The 21314-nt window shown below is 39.4% G+C and overlaps 1 protein-coding gene across 5 annotated transcripts in view; it reads right to left on the minus strand.

Annotated features, from left to right (window-relative positions):
• The window catches only part of LOC134225361 (mannose-1-phosphate guanyltransferase beta-like), a 43723-nt gene that overhangs the window by 5911 nt on the left and 16498 nt on the right, over window positions 1–21314 (minus strand). For 2 of the 5 annotated variants that reach the window (XM_062705357.1, XM_062705356.1), the window contains 2 exons: window positions 6567–6675; window positions 6005–6495 (listed from right to left, as the gene is read on the minus strand). The exons of 1 other annotated variant lie outside the window; for it this stretch is intronic. In XM_062705357.1, coding sequence (XP_062561341.1) covers window positions 6005–6495; window positions 6567–6670 — 595 coding nt within the window. In that variant the 5' untranslated portion in view covers window positions 6671–6675. Of the gene's footprint in view, window positions 1–6004; window positions 6496–6566; window positions 6694–6769; window positions 6916–21314 lie in introns of those variants that run through there. 2 more of the 5 variants (XM_062705358.1, XM_062705360.1) reach the window with 2 other exon arrangements.

Raw genomic sequence — 21314 nt, forward strand, 5'->3', positions numbered from 1 at the left:
TTTAGGAAGTGGAGTTAGGTTAAATTTGTTAATCGCTCCCATTTGAATTACATGGTCAATACACGTGAAAATAATCGACATCCTCTCATCCCACTCATAGAAAGACTAAATGAGTTCTTGGATGCAAAAATTCAAATTCCTTCTGAATCCTTTTTCACATAGATCTGTTTTTTTCAATTCAATTTATTTTCTTTTTTGCCTTTCTCGTACAACAAAGTTGTACCAGAAAGGCTTTCATTTCACTCCCAAAACGTACTTTTTATAGAGCGCTTGTAGACCCATAGTATTATATACCATTCGATTCAGCTCGACAAACTGAGCAAATGTCTGTCTGTCCGTGTGTGTGTCCGTGTGTGTGTGTGCGTATGTGTGTGCACATTGAAACATTAGCCAATTTTTCTAGTACTAAACCTGAATCGATTTTGCTACAACAAATTGCATTCGATGGGGAATGTTTTCTTCTTGTTCACTATTGAGTTTCATAATGATGGCACTTCTCAAAAAATAGTAAATATTCAAAGAGTTATGAGACATCATTATTTCGTAACAAATAAGCTATCGATTTTCTAGGTTATGTTCTCCCAAGACACAATTTATTCGAAACCGGCACACTGACAGCATAGAATACACAGCTTACACGGAAGAAAAACTTCACAAAGAAACATAGAAACCCATTAATGAGTTAAAAAGTACCTATTTTAAGATTTCATGTATACACTGAAAATTCTCGTTTATTTTTTCAAAATGACCTAAGAAACATATTTTCATGAATGAATTTTAATATTGCGATCAACAGACCAATATGATAGCTTTTGATTGCAGTACCCAAATTAATTCATGAATAAAAGGTGACATATGTTCTTTTTAAAAGTTAAGCGTCATTTTTGCCATTTCTTTCCCCTATGGGCCGATGTGAGCAGTGAGAAGTGAAAAGTGAGACGTGAGAAGTGCGAAGTGAGGAGTGAAAAGTAAGAAGTAAGAAATGAAAAATAAGAAATGAAAAATCACCAGATGATCCGAAATGAAAACAAAAATGTTTTTCCAAATTTAATCTAGACTATCCTTTGAAAAGAGCTGAAATTTTTTTGCTAATATTTTCAAATGGATATAATAGAAAAACGACGCATCCCACAAAAAGTGTTGTATGGGTGACCATCGCAAAATCAGTCAAACTTTCTAGTGAAAATATCGCAAACAATCCAAATTGTGACATACACTGAAAAAAAATCAGTTTGAAAATTTTAAAGTCGATTTGCGAAAAACGCCCTTTTTATTTAAATGAAATTTTGTCTCAAGATAGGTGATTATGTTCCCTACCAACCGTCCATACATCGCAAGCTGGGCACTCTTAAGGAAAAAAGTTTTTCTAACAAAAACTTTTTCTTGTCGGAATTATTTTCAGTGTATTTTCATCTGAAATTAAACCAATGAAAGCCATCGTTATAGAACCCCAAGCAAATCTATTTTTATGATACATTGTCTAATTTAGTCACTAAATATAGTTTGTTTTTAAATTAAGAGTAATATTAAGAAGGGGTTTATATCTTCAAAAAAATATTATATTCCATTATTAGCTTCTTTAGTTGCGACCAGTTACGACCAAAACATTGTACTCTGCCTGACTGTACAGGAATACTTAATATGAGTATATTATGTATACATATGTTAAATCCACCCCTTAAAGACACTGAAAAAATCAATTCCGTCAAGAAAAAGTTTTTGTTAGAAAAAATTTTTTCCCTTCAAAGTGCCCAGCTTGCGATGTATGGACGGTTGGTAGGGAACATAATCACCTATCTTGAGACAAAATTTCGTCCAAATCGAAAAGGGCGTTTTTTTGCAAATCGACTTTTAATTTTTTAAATCGATTTTTTTTAGTGTAGGGTTCAATTTTGAGTTTTTCAAAAAGTTTTATTAGAAAGTTTGACTGATTTTGCGATAGTCACCCATACAACACTTTTTTGTAGGAAGGGTCGTTTTTCGATTATATCCATTTGAAAAAATCAGTAAAAACAAGTTTGACCCTTTTCAAAAGATAGTCTGAATCAAATTTGAATAAACTAAGTATGCACTTTTCTTTTAACTGCATTTCTTAAATATTGACCAATAAATTTACAAAAAGTCAACTTAAACAATCAGAACACTTGCAAGTTCCCAAAAAGCTCTATTTTGGCTTTACGCATTTTATTACATTTCCCGCATAACTTTTCAAAAGGACCTAAGTAAACTTTTTTCATGAATTCTCGCTTAACTTTTCAAAAGGACGTAAGTAACATTTTTTTCATGAATTAATTTGAATACTGCAATCAATATTGTGATTCTCGAGATATTATAGCATTTTGCTCATTCACCTCTGCCTCGCTTAGTTGTGCGCCGCTAAGGTATTGTGTCATATTATGGTACTTTACTCAATTTAAGTGTAGAATATTACATCACAAATTAAACATAATTGCACTACTAATATCCACTTAAACAATATCCTGAACGCAACACAGGCGAAAGAAAAGCAAAAACTACTAAACCTCGAACAATTTCACTTAAAATATCTTTTCGTAAAGGGACGACAATATGCTACATACCTTACAAGCGAATGTGGAAAAGCTTACCGAAAGCTCACATCTATTTGACATTGGTTTATTTACTTTTTGCATGGCGCACAACTCGGCGCATGGGACCCGGCGCGTAACTGGTGAGCCAGTATGCTAATTTTAGAAAAGAATCGCAATAGCTTTCATGTTGTTCTGTTGATTGCAGTACTCAAATTAATTCATGAAAAAAATGTTACTTAGGTCCTTTTGATAAATTATGCGAGATCTATAGTACAGCAGAAAGTCCATTGCTGATAAACGTTCATTTCGAACAATACACCGCAGATTGCTGGTTAATTTTTTTTTTTTGACATATACTCTGTCTCGCTCAAACCAACAGCGAATAATCTAGCGACTACTTTAACGAACTATTTAAGGAACAGCTACTTTAACCGACCGTGTCCATTTAGCAAGTACGGTGTTGAACATAATCTGGAGATTAAAATAACACTTAATAAAGTTTAAAAAAACTTAGCATGTAACCGCACAATATTGAGTAAAACAAATTAAGGGTGTAGCATTTCTGCATGCGGTGAATAAATTTCGCACCGTGTATATAACTGACAGCATGAATGTTTGTGTTGCTTCTTTCGTGCTTTATTGATGATGCTAACCTCTCAAGCAAAGTTTTCCAAAGCTTCAAATGTGGAACACGAAAACTAATGGACGAACACACACGCGCTAGAGACCCGAAGCCGATGACTTCATCCGCCTCAACACAGCTGTAAAAGTTTCGTCGTTGGAAATAAAAATCGCATACCTACGTACATGCTTTCTCGTGCGCTCGTTACGTTTGCTGCCATTTTGTTTCATGCTTTGGAAGGAAAGAAGAGGCGTGTCATTAAGGCTAACTGCTTTTTGTTTGGGTGGAATGATGGTGTAGTTTGGGCATATGGGTGATTTGAACTTAACGTTCGTTTTCATACACCTCCTTATTTCCATATTATGCGGCTTTTTTTCATTTATATTTATGTGAATTGTTGGTTTCATTTTCACAAATGTACTTGTACAATTATTACACAAAGGGATGCAAAATCAATGTATGACATACAACTATGTAGTATGATTGAACTTTAATATTACATTGGTGAAAAAACACTACGTGGGAATCAGGAAAGTTGGAAACATATCGAATTTTAATCCATATGTATTTTTCAAAACGCGCCGTTGCGCTAATCATTGTATTTACTATCGCTAATCATTGTACTACCGCACGATCGCATATTTGTAACATATGCATTTTTTCCTTTCTCGTACAACAAAGTTGTACCGAAAGGCTATATGATTGCTAAAAAACTTGATAGAAGGCCCGGAAACCCATAGTGTTATATACCGATCGACTCAGCTCGACAAACTGAGGTGACGTCTGTTTTTTTGTGTATGTGTACAAATTTTGTAGGCACACTTTTTAGAACTTAGAATTATCCGATTTACTCGCAACAAGTTGCATTCGACGGGGAATTGTTTGCTATTGGAAATGGGCCTGATCATTGCTTTTCGGAATTATTGAAAAACATTGTTTTTCCCCAAAGGTCCCCTTGAAAATCCAAAGAACAATTTTTTTGAATGGTGGCAAGGCAAAAATATTAAAAATGATCGAAAAATGTGATCTATTCCCTAAAGAGCTTTTTTTTGACCTTTCTAATGTGATTTTTTCAATATATTTTATAATGCACGAGAAAGGCATCATCACTGCTAGGTGGATTAATCTGGGTTTTTTAGCATTACATTGGTGCAGTTATTATCCTAAGCTGAGTTATGGACTCCCTTTCAAGCAGCTCATTAATTCTACAGGCAGGCTGTGCTGGTATTTTAGTTACAAATGATACAGTTAAACATATTGACGGAAAAAATAAAAAAAAACCTTCGTAATTGCAATAAAGGATAGAGATAGTTAAAGGAAAGAGAAAAAATGAACTATGGGCTCATTCACAAATTACATAACGCAAAAAAACACCGATTTGAACCCCCACCCACCCCTATGTGACTTGTTTGTAACATTTCCTCTATACCCACCCACCTCCATCGGTGACGCGTAACGTCGGACTAAAAATTCACAGAAAAATATTAATTGATATTTTTAATGAACTCTACCTTAACTTTCTACATAGTAAATAATAATGCTGTCAAATTTGAATATAATTAGTGATTTTATTTTTTATATCATTCGTTACCGTACCAGAACTGAACAAACCCACCCACCCCCTAGACAAGTCGTAACATTTTGTAACGGAATATTGGGTACCCACCCACCCCTTAGAGCGTTATGTAATTTGTGAATGAGCAATAATTCTGTTTGTCTGTTTGTCATAGTTAAACTTTGACCTAATTCACCGATTAGTTTATTTGAAATTTGACAGTACGATGAATATATGGGAAGGTTGTAGATAAGACACGGCTGCATGGGAAACGTTGTTGAACAACGTAACCATTCTCTTCGAGGCAGCGAAGGGCAGGGCAGCAGACTAACTGGTGACCCCCGTGCGTGGGGAAATAGCGGGAAGGGCGGATTCTGACGGAACTTATTCATCATGAAAATAACTCAGTGAGAAGTGAGAATCGAAAAGCGAATCGTGAGTAATGACATATGAGAAGTGAAAGATGAGAAGTGCATAATGATAAGAGACAAATGAATAGTGAGAATTGAGCAGTGATAAGTAAGAAATAATTAATCAGAAGTGAGAAGTGAAAAATGAGAAGGAAGAAGTGAGTAAGTGGAAAGTGAAAAAGTGAGAAGTTGAAAGTGAGAAATGAGTAGTGATAAGTGAGAAGTAAACAATTATAAGTGATAAAGAGAAGTGAGAATTGAAAAGCGAGAAAGAAAATGAGTAGTGAAAAGTGATAATTAGAAGTGAGCAGTGAAAATTGAAAAGGGAGAAATGGAAAGTGACAAGTGAGCAGAGAATAATGAGAAGTGAGAATTGATAGTGAGAACTGAGTAATGAGAAGTGGAAGTGGGGAGTAAGAAATGGATAGTGAGAAGTGAGAGATAAGTAGTGAGAAGTGGGAAGTTAATAGATGAAAGTGAGAAATGAGTAGTGAGAAGTGAGTAATAAAAATGAAAAGTAAAAAGTGAGTAGTGAGAAGTGTGAACCGAGAATAGTGAGAAGTGGGAAGTAAGAGGTGGAAGGAGGAGAGGAGAGGAGAAGTGAGAAGGAAAAGGTTAGAAAGGAGGAAGAAGAAAGAAAACAGAAGAATGAAGAAAGAAGGAAAAAGAAAGGAATAAGGAGGAATCTAAAATAAGAAGGAAGTAGAAAAGAGAAAGAATATGCAAATAAGAGAGAAAGATGAAATAAGAGTAAAGAAGGAATAAGAAAGGATCAAACGTAAGAAGGAAGTAAAAAAGAGCATATAAGAGAGCTTGAGAGTAAATCGTCGATTTCCCCTTTTGGGAAAAAATGTTCCACAATACTTACCAACGTAGAGTAGATAATCGCTCGATTTTGCTATGATGGCCAATGCAGCATGCTCTACAGCATATTTTGCGATTTCCAATTTCCTTGAATTGGTCAATGCGTACCATAAAGTACCATACCTTTCGGCCATCGTCTTTATAGAATGGAAAAGGATGCGATCAGTCGGAGCATGCCTTTGACCATGGTATTCACCTCGTTCAATTATATCGATCAATTCAATATCGTTTGCGTATCTTTCATCTTTCCTATCCACTTTAACACTGCGGAAACATTCCTCATAGACATCGCCAGAATGGGGACCGTCAACGAAAAATACGAGCTCGGCTTTACATTGGTTTCGTAGGAATCGTAGCAATGATTCGAATTTGCTCAATCGACTTAAATCAGGTCCACAAATGTTGCGTAGATTAGATTCCTCTTTGTCACCGGTTCTCAATTTGTCAAGATGCATTAAGTCAATCAGAATCAGTGGCTTCTTTTGTGGATATTTCCTAGTAACAAAAAATGATAAAATAGGTAAATAAATAAGTGCAAATGTGATGGTCTCGTGCAAAATTCTTACTCTCGATAACAATAGATCTCTCGCTCTATTGAGATATTGCGTTTGTGGAATTCCCTATTTCTCAGCATCAGCACTCTGAAGCTATAATCGTAGTTTGTAACCATCGTTTCTGGAAAATAAGTGCGATCTGATATATTTATTGCAATGTATGAAACCTTTTAAGGCCCGATACCCATGAATAACACAGGGGAACAAAATTTAACCTTTTGCGGGTCCTCGGTTTGCGAGTTAACCAATTGATGTGCCTCAAGTAGAGTTTGGCTCGCTGAATCCGAATCTGTCCTCAGATATGCTCTAACACGTTCAAATTATGAGATATAGCTAGATTAATACCGCTAATTTGAAGAAATTGGCATTTTTTCGAATTACTTTCTTGTAGTATATAGAGTATATAAACATAATTTAAGGTCAATGAATACCCGAAACGGTATAAGCCCATCTGATTTAATGAATTTTCATCAGATTTGCAAGTTACAATTGTTTTCTATTCGGTTTTCCTTGAATTTAAGTTCAGTGAATTTAATTTAAAAATATTCCATGCAAGTCCGTTTCAAAAACTTGCATGCAGCTTTTCTTTTTATTGATGTTTTATAACATATAGTGAAGAAATTTGTCTGCAGCTACCTGCTCAGACCGATAATGGCATCAGATTCCACTACCGAAGCCAAGCGATTATGTTTGGTACTTACATAGAAGTTCGTTTCGGGTGAATTTTCTATTGTTAATGATCTCAATGATATGCACTTTGAATCACTAACAGCACATATTCAAACTCAGAATTTTGCTAGAACATTTCACAGGACGCCAAGAATTTGAATCCTTTTAGACTAGCAACTTCCTTCCCAATGTAATAGTCCTCAAAAGAACCGATTTAAAGTAAAGTGGAGGCGATACAAGTACTTCCCCATACAAGACGTACGTATATCGCTTCCACTTTACACATTATGTTACATCTTATACGATTTGGTGTTGGCTGGGCAATCACCGCAGCTCGACCATCGATGACGCCACAAACGACTATCCGCCCGACGATCGCTTCCTATGCTGGCTCACAGTCACACCATCGTGTCCGCTCTCTGTGAATGTGACACACGCGGCCGAAACACGGGTCTTTTTATGCATAGAGAAAATGAAAAAGTGGGCTCCGCCCTTAAAGTAAATGTGGAAATGCATAAATGAAATGTGCACAGTTATTTCTAAAGGGGCGGGGCTAATGGTTTTACTTTATTGTTTACAAGAAAGCTGCTGTCTTGCACGCGCGCTATTTCGGTTCAAACTCGCGTTCCGTGCGGACGACAGGCAGTGTGAGAGACAGATCAAACACATCCACCCATCCACTACCATTACAATAACCGGTCGTAGCAAGGGACTCGACAAAGGAGGGGCCAAGCATATTTCCGGACTCATCTACTAGGAAACTTGTGATATGCTGAGTTTTGTTCTTGATAAGTATTGTACGGGACGCTGTCACCTGTCATGCTGTACGGCTCCGGAGGTGAAGCGCGTCCGTCCACACCGACAATAATCCAACGGCCCTTTTTAGGGCCACCGAAAACGTTCCCAAGAAAAAAGGAGGTTGATCGAGAAAAAAGAGGGAGTGAGATGTCAGCCTTACGTTTATCGTGGTTTTATAGCATAAAAGTGTACAAATTTTCTGCAGCTACAACCTGCCGATGACCGCCGCTCGAACCGATACCAGGGCAGAAGCCATGAACAGAATTGCAAAACATGATATGGAATTGATTGATATAAGATACAAAATAGCAGGCAACAAATTTGCAGCGAAATATGATTTAAATATCAAAATGTGCTATGGATAAGAACAAGCTAATCGCACATGATATTAATCACATCTTGGCAGCAGGGGGCAGCAGGGACTATGTCCAAGGGCTTGACGATCCCTCCCCAGGCCATCTGCGAGTTGTGGTGCCTGCCTAGGATGTGGTGGGGTTTGACAGTGGGCCCTGTTAAACCTCTATAAAAAGCTGCATGTATCCGCAAGTAGGCTCCGCCAAAGCGACCGTGTGCCGCTCAAAGCGCACAAGCCCAAGTCCTGGTGTTAGGTGGGACGCTAAACAGCCCTGACACGACGGCCCTCCGACGAGACAGGAGGTTTGCGCAGGCCCAATAAGCCGCCTTTAAAACCAACTATTACGAACGACATAGAAGATAATACGACTCGATACAATCGGCAACGACCTAGGCGACGAATAAAGGATCACGATTGGAAGCTTGGAACATGGAACTGCAAGTCGCTAGGCTTCGCAGGTTGCGATAGGATAATCTACGATGAATTACATCCCCGCAACTTCGATGTCGTAGCGCTGCAGGAAATCTGCTGGACAGGACAGAAAGTGTGGAAAAGCGGGCATCGAGCGGCTACCTTCTACCAAAGCTGTGGCACCACCAACGAGCTGGGAACCGGCTTCATAGTGCTGGGAAAGATGCGCCAACGCGTGATTGGGTGGCAGCCAATCAACGCAAGGATGTGCAAGCTGAGGATAAAAGGCCGTTTCTTCAAGTATAGCATCATCAACGTGCACTGCCCACACGAAGGGAGATCCGACGACGAGAAAGAAGCGTTCTATGCGCAGCTGGAGCAGACATACGATGGATGCCCACTGCGGGACGTCAAAATCGTCATCGGTGACATGAACGCTCAGGTAGGAAGGGAGGAAATGTATAGACCGGTCATCGGACCGGATAGTCTGCATACCGTATCGAACTACAACGGCCAACGATGCATAAACTTTGCAGCCTCCCGCGGAATGGTAGTCCGAAGCACTTTCTTCCCCCGTAAGAATATCCACAAGGCCACATGGAAATCACCTAATCAAGTAACGGAAAACCAAATCGACCACGTTCTAATCGACGGTAAATTCTTCTCCGACATCACGAACGTACGCACTTACCGCAGTGCGAATATTGAATCCGACCACTACCTCGTCGCAGTATGTCTGCGTTCAAAACTCTCGACGGTGTACAACACGCGTCGGAGTCGTCCGCCGCGGCTTAACATTGGGCGGCTACAAGACGGTAGACTAGCCCAAGACTACGCGCAGCAGCTGGAAGTGGCACTCCCTACGGAAGAGCAGCTAGGCGCAGCATCTCTTGAAGATGGCTGGAGAGATATTCGATCCGCCATTGGAAGCACCGCAACCGCTGCACTAGGTGCAGGGCTGGCTCCGGATCAGAGAAACGACTGGTATGACGGCGAATGTGAGCAGTTAGTTGAGGAGAAGAATGCAGCATGGGCGAGATTGCTGCAACACCGCACGAGGGCGAACGAGGCACGATACAAACGGGCGCGGAACAGACAAAACTCGATTTTCCGGAGGAAAAAGCGCCAGCAGGAAGATCGAGACCGTGAAGAGACGGAGGAACTGTACCGCGCTAATAACGCACGAAAGTTCTATGAGAAGTTGAACCGTTCACGTAAGGGCCACGTGCCACAGCCCGATATGTGTAAGGGTATAAACGGGAACCTTCTTACGAACGAGCGTGAGGTGATCCAAAGGTGGCGGCAGCACTACGAAGAGCACCTGAATGGCGATATGGCAGACAACGGTGGCGGTATGGTAATTAACCCAGGAGCACGCGCGCAGGACATGCGACTTCCGGCTCCGAATCTCCAAGAAATCCAGGAGGAGATCGGCCGGCTGAAAAACAACAAAGCCCCTGGAGTTGACCAACTACCAGGAGAGCTGTTTAAACACGGTGGTAAAGCACTGGCTGGAGCGCTGCACTGGGTGATTACCAAGGTTTGGGAGGATGAGGTTCTGCCGCAGGAGTGGATGGAAGGTGTGGTGTGTCCCATCTACAAAAAGGGCGATAAGCTGGATTGTAGCAACTACCGCGCAATCACATTGCTGAACGCCGCCTACAAGGTACTCTCCCAAATTTTATGCCGCCGACTAACACCAATTGCAAGAGAGTTCGTGGGGCAGTACCAGGCGGGATTTATGGGTGAACGCTCTACCACAGACCAGGTGTTCGCCATACGTCAGGTATTGCAGAAATGCCGCGAATACAACGTGCCCACACATCATCTATTTATCGACTTAAAAGCCGCATATGATACAATCGATCGGGACCAGCTATGGCAGCTAATGCACGAAAACGGATTTCCGGATAAACTGACACGGTTGATCAAAGCGACGATGGATCGGGTGATGTGCGTAGTTCGAGTTTCAGGGGCATTCTCGAGTCCCTTCGAAACCCGTAGAGGGCTACGGCAAGGTGATGGTCTTTCGTGTCTGCTATTCAACATCGCTTTGGAGGGAGTAATACGAAGGGCAGGGATTGACACGAGTGGTACGATTTTCACGAAGTCCGTCCAGTTATTTGGTTTCGCCGACGACATTGATATCATGGCACGTAACTTTGAGAGGATGGAGGAAGCCTACATCAGACTGAAAAGCGAAGCTAAACGGATTGGACTAGTCATCAACACGTCGAAGACGAAGTACATGATAGGAAGAGGCTCAAGAGAGGTCAATGTGAGCCACCCATCACGAGTTTCTATCGGTGGTGACGAAATCGAGGTGGTTGAAGAATTCGTGTACTTGGGCTCACTGGTGACCGCCGATAACGATACCAGCAGAGAAATTCGGAGACGCATAGTGGCTGGAAATCGTACGTACTTTGGACTCCGCAAGACGCTTAGATCGAATAGAGTTCGCCGCCGTACCAAACTGACTATCTACAAAACGCTTATAAGACCGGTAGTTCTCTACGGACACGAGACCTGGACGATGCTCGTGGAGGACCAACGCGCACTGGGAGTTTTCGAAAGGAAAGTGTTGCGTACCATCTATGGTGGGTTGCAGATGGCGGACGGTACGTGGAGGAGGCGAATGAACCACGAGTTGCATCAGCTGTTGGGAGAACCATCCATCGTTCACACCGCGCAAATCGGAAGACTGCGGTGGGCCGGGCACGTAGCCAGAATGTCGGACAATAATCCGGTGAAAATGGTTCTCGACAACGATCCGACGGGAACAAGAAGGCGAGGTGCACAGCGGGCAAGGTGGATCGATCAGGTGGAGGACGACTTGCGGACCCTCCGCAGACTGCGTGGTTGGCGAAGTGCAGCCATGAACCGAGCTGAATGGAGAAGTCTTTTATGTGCAGCACAGGCCACTCCGGCCTTAGTCTGATGATAAATAAATTAATCACATCTTATAAATAACATAACTTGATCTCCTCATGATATTTTAATGCAAAAAATATTGATATTATGGACTGATCTTTCATCTCTTATATCAATCATATCCATATCTAACTTTGCTGTCTAATCAAGATTTGATATTACTGAGCTATTTTTGTTTGCTCGAGTACTAACGCCATGATTTCTTTACCGACGCCAAGCGATTATGTTTGGTACTTAGAAAGCAGTTCGTCTCGGGTCAATTTTCCTTTGATAATATTATATAATTTCTCAATAATATGCCTTTTAAATCAGCTATCCAAACTCAAATCATGCTAGAAACTTTTACTGGATTCCAAGAATTCTCCGGTCACTAGCGGTTGCTCTTTTGAAAAATCCTTTACGTCAAAAATATTTGCCGCGCTATCGTTTGTTTTCGCAAATTCAAGCATCAAATTCAGACACGGCAAATCAAATCCTTCTCTTTGCATAGTAAGTGGTCCTGACAAAGGACCGATTCTTGAAATTGTGCGCCTTTGCAATTACTAACAGCGTGTGAGCAATAGACCGCATCGTGCTTTCGTGCTGTGCGGTTCTTTTTCTCTTTGCGGAAGGAAGTTTTTAATACTACCCGAAGCTATTTTAATTTCAACGGTGCTTCTTAGCGCTATTTGTACCCACTGATCCCGTTACGATCTTTGCAAGAACCCGTGCCTTCGTTTTACGTTGGACCCGTTTGCGGAAGTAAAATTCCGACAAGCGGTGGTAATCCTGCAGGGACACCGTTCTGGGAAAAAACCTCTTAGAAGGTCACGTCTCCACGCTCAGCCATGAGCATTAATATAAACAAGAGGAAGGAGGAGTCTCTGAATTCTCCACTTCCTTCAAAGAAACAAGGTTTCAAGACCGTCCTGCCTAAGCGCGGAAAAATAGAAGGAAGCTGGAGAATTCAGATATTCCTTCTAACTCTAATATCGGAAATAATTCTTCTCCAATCGAACTGAGCAATCAGTTCGATTTGATTAATGATGAAATTGAGCAAATCGAATATACCTCTAGCCCAGGTGATTCGATTCATGCGAAAAAGCAAAGGATTCCGCCAATTGTGGTATCTGTTGCCGAGTTTTCTGGCTTCCGGAATGAGATTTTGAGTAACCTTCAGGGGATCAAGGTTTCATTTCAGATTGCTAGGAAGGGTGACTGCCGCGTTTTGCCGGGATCCTTCGACGATCGCAAACGTCTTCTTCAGTATTTAACTGAGAAGCACCATAAATTCTTCACATACGACGACAAAACTGAGCGATTGTTCAAAGTCGTCTTGAAAGGTCTCCCCAGTGATGATAAATCACTGGATGAGATTAAAATTGAAATTTCTCAATTACTTGGATTTTCACCAGTCCAAGTAATTAAGATGAAAAAGAAATCCCACTCTGGTACTTCCCAGAGGGGCATTTCTCAAGAATTTTATTTAGTTCATTTTAACAAAAGTGAACTAAATAATATGAAAAGTTTAGAAAAGGCCTGTATTATGTCCCATGTCCGTGTCACATGGGAACATTCCGCAGGCCTGGGGGAAATTTCCAAAACCCCACCCAGTGCCGTAAGTGCCAAAAGTGGGGTCATGGAACCAAACATTGTCACATGGATGCTAAATGCATGATTCCAATAAATTTAAGTGCGCAAATTGTGGGGGCAATCATAAATCCAATTTCTGGGAATGCCCTTCACGCAAAAAAGTTTTGAATTCCCGTGCAAAATTGATGACGGGAAATTCCAATCGGATCCCAGATTCGACGGGTAGAAATTTTTCAAACGCTCAAATTTCGAAACCGGTTACCGGTCGAGCAATTCATATACCCACCACAATTCACAAACAAATTTTGCCGCTCGTCAACGGGTAGCAAGCACTTCAGTAAATTCCAATTTTTTCAATGTACCTACGTATGCAAACATCGCTGCTGGTAGACGAAATTTCTCTTCTCAAAATGAGGTTTATACCCATGTCCCAACGGAAAATAACGGTCATGTTGCCGATTCAGGTAGCATGACTGCTTCCGACTTTGATTTTTTAGCTGAACAATTGCATCACATGATTGATGCAATGTTCAAAGCAAATACCATTCCTGAAGCTGTTCAGGTTGGTATAAAGTACACACAAAAAATTGTTATCGGACTCCGTTTCAATGGATCCAAATAATTGTGTAAAGTTCTAAATTGGAATGCCCGCTCTCTTAAGGGTAAGGATTAAGATGAATTATTCAACTTCCTAACAGCTCATAATGTGCATATTGCCATTATAACAGAAACTTATTTAAAACCAGGACTCTCCATTAAAAGGGATCCAAATTAATTTATCTACAGAAATGATCGTCTTGACAGCGCCTGTGGTGGGGTCGCTATTGTCATCAATAGACGTATCAAACATAAATTATTTTCTTCGTTCGAAACCAAAGTTTTTGAAACCTTGGGAGTTTCTGTTGAAACAAATTTTGGACAATTTTCCTTCATTGCAGCCTACTTGCCTTTTCAATGCAATGGGCAGCAAAAGAATTTGTTGAAAGCTGATCTTTAAATTCTGACTCGCAACAAATCAAAATTCTTCGTAATTGGTGACTTCAATGCCAAACACCGTTCACGGAATAATGCTCAAAGCAATTCCAATGGAAACATTTTATTTGATTGTTCTGCGGGATATTATACTATTCAATATCCCAATGGACCAACTTGTTTTTCTTCCAGTCGAAATCCTTCTACAATTGATTTAGTTTTAACGGATTCGAGTCAGCTGTGTGGCCAATTGGTAACTCATGCTGACTTTGACTCTGATCACCTTCCTGTGACGTTTGAAATTTCACAAGAAGCCATTTATAATCCAATCAGCTCTACTTTTAATTATCACAGAGCTGATTGGGATTTATATAAAACGTATATCGATAGGAATTTTGATGTTGATATTCCTCTCGATACCAAAAGTGATATTGATAATGTTCTCGTATCTTTGACAAATTTAATTGTTGAAGCCAGAGGCATTGCAATTCCGAAATGTGAAGTTAAATTCAACTCCATTATTATTGACGACGATCTTCAGCTACTGATCCGTCTTAAAAATGTGAGAAGAAGGCAATACCAAAGAACTCGCGATCCCGCGTTGAAAGTTATTTGGCGAGATTTGCAAAATGAAATTAAAAAACGTTTCGCTATTCTGAGAAATACCAACTTTGAGAATAATGTCTCGAAGTTGGATCCCAGCTCGAAACCCTTTTGGAAATTAACAAAAATTCTTAAAAAACCTCAAAAGCCAATTCCAGCGCTTAAAGAGGGAAATAAAATTTTATTAACAAATGGCGAAAAGGCTCAAAAACTTGCTCAACAGTTCGAGAGTGCCCATAATTTTAGTCTAGGTCTCACTAGTCCAATTGAGGATCAGGTCAGGTTACACGGAGCTTTGAAGACATTCTCAATCAAGAAAATGTTTTTGATCCTTCGTTGGGAACTAATTTGGATGAAGTGAGATCTATTACTAGAAAATTTAAAAATATGAAAGCCCCGGGTGATGATGGTATTTTCTACATACTTATCAAAAAACTTCCTGAGAGCTCTTTATCCTTTTTGGTTAATTTATTTAACAAATGTTTTCAATTGGCATACTTCCCAGATAAATGGAAAAACGCCAAAGTTGTTCCTATTTTGAAGCCGGACAAAAATCCAGCTGAGGCTTCTAGTTACCGCCCAATCAGTTTGCTTTCTTCAATAAGTAAACTGTTTGAAAAGATTATTTTAAATAGAATGATGGTTTATATTAATGACAATTCTATTTTTGCTGATGAGCAATTTGGTTTTCGCCATGGGCATTCAACCACCCATCAGTTATTAAGAGTAACGAATTTAATTCGGCTCAACAAATCTGAAGGATATTCGAGATATTCTTGATATAGAGAAAGCATTTGACAGTGTTTGGCATGAAGGTTTGATTGTAAAATTGATGACTTTTAATTTTCCTCTGTACATTATTAAACTGATCCAAAATTATTTATCAGATAACTCACTGCAGGTAAACTATCAGAATTCTAAATCTGATAGATTACCTGTAAGAGCTGGTGTTCCCCAAGGCAGCATACTGGGGCCCATTTTGTATAACATTTTTACTTCTGACTTACCTGATTTACCACCAAGGTGTCAAAAATCTTTGTTTGCAGATGACACAGGTCTCTCAGCCAAAGGGCGAAGCCTTCGTGTCATTTGTAGTAGATTGCAAAAAAGTTTGGATATTTTCTCCACTTACTTGCAAAAATGAAAAATTTCCCCGAATGCTTCCAAGACTCAGCTTATAATTTTCCCACATAAGCCGAGAGCTTCTTATTTGAAACCTTCTAGCAGACATATTGTCACTATGAATGGGTCTAGCGAAGCTAAATATTTAGGACTTCTGCTAGATCAAAAATTAACTTTTAAAAATCACATTGAAGGCCTTCAAGCCAAATGTAACAAATATATTAAGTGTCTATATCCACTTATAAACAGAAAATCAAAACTTTGTCTTAAGAGCAAACTTTTGATTTACAAACAAATTTTTAGACCTGCCATGTTGTATGCTGTGCCAATATGGACTAGTTGCTGCAATACCAGAAAGAAGGCACTTCAGAGGATTCAAAATAAAATTTTGAAAATGATTCTGAAGTTGCCTCCGTGGTATAGTACCAATGAACTTCATAGAATTTTTAATATTGAGACATTGCAACAAATGTCCAACAAAATAATTTCCAATTTTAGACAAAAATCGTTGCAATCTTCTATTGCAACGATTAACTCCTTGTACTCCTTGTACCTTTATACTAAAAATAGGTTAAGTTTAGTTTAAGTTGAAAACATTGTAATTCCTACATGGTTCAATTCAACCAGAGGAAAAAATTCTAACTGCCAGAGGCAATTGAAATGTATTAATAATAACTAAAAATATGACATAGCAAATAAGGATGATAGTTAAATTCAATATTCTTTTAATTATTAATTAAAAATTCAATATTCTTTTAATTTTTTTAGGAATATCTTTGGAAATTTGATTAACCCTTTTGTTACCGACAGGGTACCCGGGTACCTTTTTCGTTTTCAAGTGAAATTTTTTTAGGGTTCTAAACATCGCAGTAAATTGAAACTCCGTGACATCTTCAAACTCGGCAAAATTAAGGTTTGGGTGGTACGAAAATGAAAATCCAATAAGGGGGGGCTTGGGGAGGGGCTTCTGAATATTTTTACCCCGTAACGTACCGACAGGGTACCCGGGTACCCACGTTTTGGTATGACCATAACTTCGTCAGTTTTCAACCGATTTGGACGATTCCGTTTGCTATGGATTAAGAAATTCATCCTCTATCCGATCCATGGCACATAAGACTGATCCGGATTACCTGGTTACCGGAGTTCCGGATTTGCTAGACCATGTCTCAAAAATGGAGAAGTTGATCTTATAGAATCCAAATGATGGTTTCTTGTATCCTGAATCACCAGTTTCGCAGAAAATTCGAGGATTATGACTTCCCAACGTATTAGGACCACGTGATCATATGGACTTGGAACGGACATCCCGGAATAGGTTCCCGTGGGCCCTATAGTGGCCGCAAATTCATTCCTGGCAATATGGGTATCAACATTCTTGAAATTGTTTCGGGAACATGTTATTCATATAGTTGAAACCATAGGATGGATATGAACCGGAACGGTCATTCTGGAACAGGTTCCCGGAGGGCCCGTAGTGACCAAGAACTCATTTTGAATAAACCCTAGCAATATGGGTATCAAAATTCTTGGAATTGTTCCGGAAACATGTTTTCCATGTAGTTCAGACCATAGGATGGATATGAACCGGAATGGTCATTCTAGAACAGGTTCCCGGAGGGCCCGTAGTTGCCACCGAAAAATTTTGATACCCATATTGCCAGGGTTTATTTAGAATAAACCCTGGCAATATGGGTATCAACATTCTTGGAATTGTTCGGGAAACATGTTTTCCATATAGTTGAGACCATAGGATGGATATGAACAGGAACGGTTGTTCTGGAACAGGTTCCCGGAGAGCCCGTAGTGGCCAAAAACTCATTTTGAATAAACCCCAACAATATGGGTATCAAAATTCTTGGAATTGTTCTGGAAACATATTTTCCATGTAGTTAAGACCATAGGATGGATATCAACCGGAACGGTCATTCTGGAATAGGTTCCCCGAGGGTCCGTAGGGGCCAAACACTCATTTTGAATAAACCCTGGCAATATGGGTATCAAAATTTTTGGAATTGTTCTGGAAACATGTTTTTCGTGTACTTGAGACCATAGATTGGATATGACCCGGAACGGTCATTCTGGAACAGGTTCCCGGAAGGGAGGGCCTGAAGTGATCATTAATTCATTTGATAGAATCCCTGGCAATATGGGTATCAATATTCTTGGAATTGTTCCGGAAACATGTTTTCCATGTAGTTGAGACCATAGGATGGATATTAACCGGAATGGTCATTCTGGAACAGGTTCCCGGAGGGCCTACAGTGACCGTAAATTCATTTGGGAGAATCCCTGGCAATATGGGTATCAAAATTCTTGGAATTGTTCCGGAAACACGTTTCCATGTAGTTTAGACCATAGGATGGATATAGTGGCCACAAACTCATTTAGAAGTTACCCTGGCATCAAAATTCTTGAAATATTTTTGGAAACATGTTTTTCCAAGAAGATGGGACTGATGTTGGGTCATCAGGCTGAATGGCTGTTAGGCCGAATGGTTATTGGGTCGAATGAGAAGTGAGGAGTGAATAGTGAGCAGTGAGAAGTTGAAAGTAAAAAGTGAAAAGTGAAATGAGAGAAATGAGAAGAGAGAAGTGAAAAGTTACACAGTGTTGACCCGATTTTGTCACTCCCCGATTTTATCTACCTCCGACTTTATCACATTTTCGACCCGATTTCATCACGTTCCGCTTTTGTCACGTTTTTGCCCATTTTGCATCCACAAAAAAAATTGAAAATTTCAGTCGTTCTTTTTATTTTTGTAAATTATTCAGCAAACATCAATAAACTTACAGCGTCTGTGGTTCATTATAAATCATTTCTGAGTCAAGAATTTTTAAGTCTTTTTGACAAGAAATAAGGGGAAAAGAAGATAGCAAGTGTTTCTTCTAAATGAGGGTCCCCTCGGAAACCTGTTTGAGAATGACCGGTCCATTGTCAAACCATCTTATGGCCTAATAACCCAAAAGATCATGCTTCCGAGACAATTTCATGAAGTTTGATACCCACATTGCCTGGTTTTCTTCAAAATGAGTTTGTGGCCACTTTAGGCCCCACAGGAACCTGTTCCAGGATGACCGGCCCGTTGTCAAACCATCCAATGGTCCAATTACTTATCAGATCATGCTTCCGAAACAATTTCATGAATTTTGATACCCATATTGCCAGGGTTTCTTCAGAATAAGTTAGTGGTCACTTTAGGCCCCACGGGAACCTGTTCCAGGATGACCGGTCCGTTGTCAAACCATCCAATGGTCCAATTACTTATCAGATCATGCTTCCGAAACAATTTCATGAATTTTGATACCCATATTGCCAGGGTTTCTTCAGAATGAGTTTGTGGCCACTTTAGGCCCCACGGGAACCTGTTTCCGGAATAACCGTTCCGGGATTAATTCATAAAATGGTCCTGTACCGTAGTTAAGTTATATTCTTTAAATTTCCAACGAAGTTTATTAGTCATGACGCAAGAAATCTTCATTTGGTTGAAAATATATCTTCAATTCACACATACTTTGGGACTTGGCCCAGTTAATCCGGAATTCCAGTTACCAGGTAATCCGAATCGGTTCTCTGTAACATGTATCGAATAGCGGGTAAGTTCCTGCATCCGTAGCAACCAAAATCGTCGAAATCGGTGAATAACTGACAATGTTATGATCATTTTAAGTCCGTGGGTACCCGGGTACCCTGTCGGTAACGTAAGGGTGTTTTTTTTGTCGGTAACAAAAGGGTTAAGAATTATTTCGGAAATTTCTTTGAATTTTACTTCAGCTGTTTTTTTAATGAAGCTTTACAAAACTTCTCAAAGAAATGTTCCGGAAATATGTTTGGGAATTTCTTCAGGAAATCCTTCAGAACTTCTTACGAAAACTCCTTCAGGAAATGTGTCGATGCAAAAATATGAGATTGGTGGGTCCATGACGTTCTTTATGTCGTGGGCTGTTTTTGGGGCATTTCCATCCTTTATGCCTAACGTACTCGGGCCTTAAGTCCTTATACATGTTCGCGTGACCAAAATAATCAATTAAAAAAAAAGTAAATATTGCTTAAATATGTTTTTAAAGAATTAAACAATGTTGTAACTTACTTAAGAAATTCCTCCAGGAATTCATTCGCAAGTTCACCAAGAAATTGCTTCAGCCATTGAATCAAAATTCCTTCAGGAATCACATAGGGAATTCCTCCAGGTATTCCTTTGAAAATTTCTCCATAGATTTCATCGGAAATTCCTCCGGATTTTAGGAATCACTTCAAAACTTCCTCCAAGATTTAATTTGTTTTTTGCTAGTCTTTAGAAAACATCTAAAGGAATTGTTCGGGAAATTCTTTTAGAGAAATATTTGGCGATTCCTTAACGATTTTTTTAAATTCCCGTAGTGTTTGTTCGAAAATGTATTGTGAAAATGCCTCGGAAATACCTTTATAAAATACTACAGGTTTCTTCCAATATTCTTTTAATTTTTTTAGGAATATCTTTGGAAATTTGATTAAGAATTCTTTCGGAAATTTCTTTGAATTTTACTTCAGCTGTTTTTTTAAAGAAGCTTTACAAAACTTCTTAAAGAAATGTTCCGGAAATATGTTTGGGAATTTCTTCAGGAAATCCTTCAGAACTTCTTACGAAAATTCCTTCAGGAAATGTGTTGATGCAAAAATATGAGATTGGTGGGTCCATGACGTTAGGCATAATACCTTCTTTATGTCGTGGGCTGTTTTTGGGGCATTTTATGCTTAACATCCTTTATGCCTAACGTACTCGGGCCTTAAGTCCTTATACCTGTTCGCGTGACCAACATCTAGTTTGGTCTAGTTTGGGACCAATATCTAGTTTGCTTGGACCTAGCAGCCGGTAGGTACTATAAGTGTCAAACGGCTAAGTTATAGCCTATTCAGGCTACGCCATTTATGATCATAAATATCATGATAAACAACAACCTGATGCCATCTCGATACATTCAATTTTCCGCTTTAACACGATATGTATTACGATAAATAATCTAATCGTAATCTGAATAGGCTATTAAGCTTATTTAAGCATATTTTGGCAGAATAATTTCAATGGTTACAGCGCCACTAGCGTTATATTACTGCTTTACTGTAAAAACCTTCGGAAAATGCTTCGGATATTTTTTTTTTAATTCCTTGGGATTTTTTAGGAACTCATTCAAAAGTATCTTAAGGAAAACTTTAGAAAACACCTGAAGGAGTTTTTCCGGATATTTTGCTTTTAAGAATTCTTTAGAAATACTTCGAGAATACCTTTAGAAACTCCTTTGAAAAATCCATTCGGGAATCCTTCGGTTATTCTTCCAAGAGTTCCTTTA

This window comes from Armigeres subalbatus, chromosome 3, assembly GCF_024139115.2.
Source record: "Armigeres subalbatus isolate Guangzhou_Male chromosome 3, GZ_Asu_2, whole genome shotgun sequence".
NCBI classification, from domain to species: Eukaryota; Metazoa; Arthropoda; class Insecta; order Diptera; family Culicidae; genus Armigeres; species Armigeres subalbatus.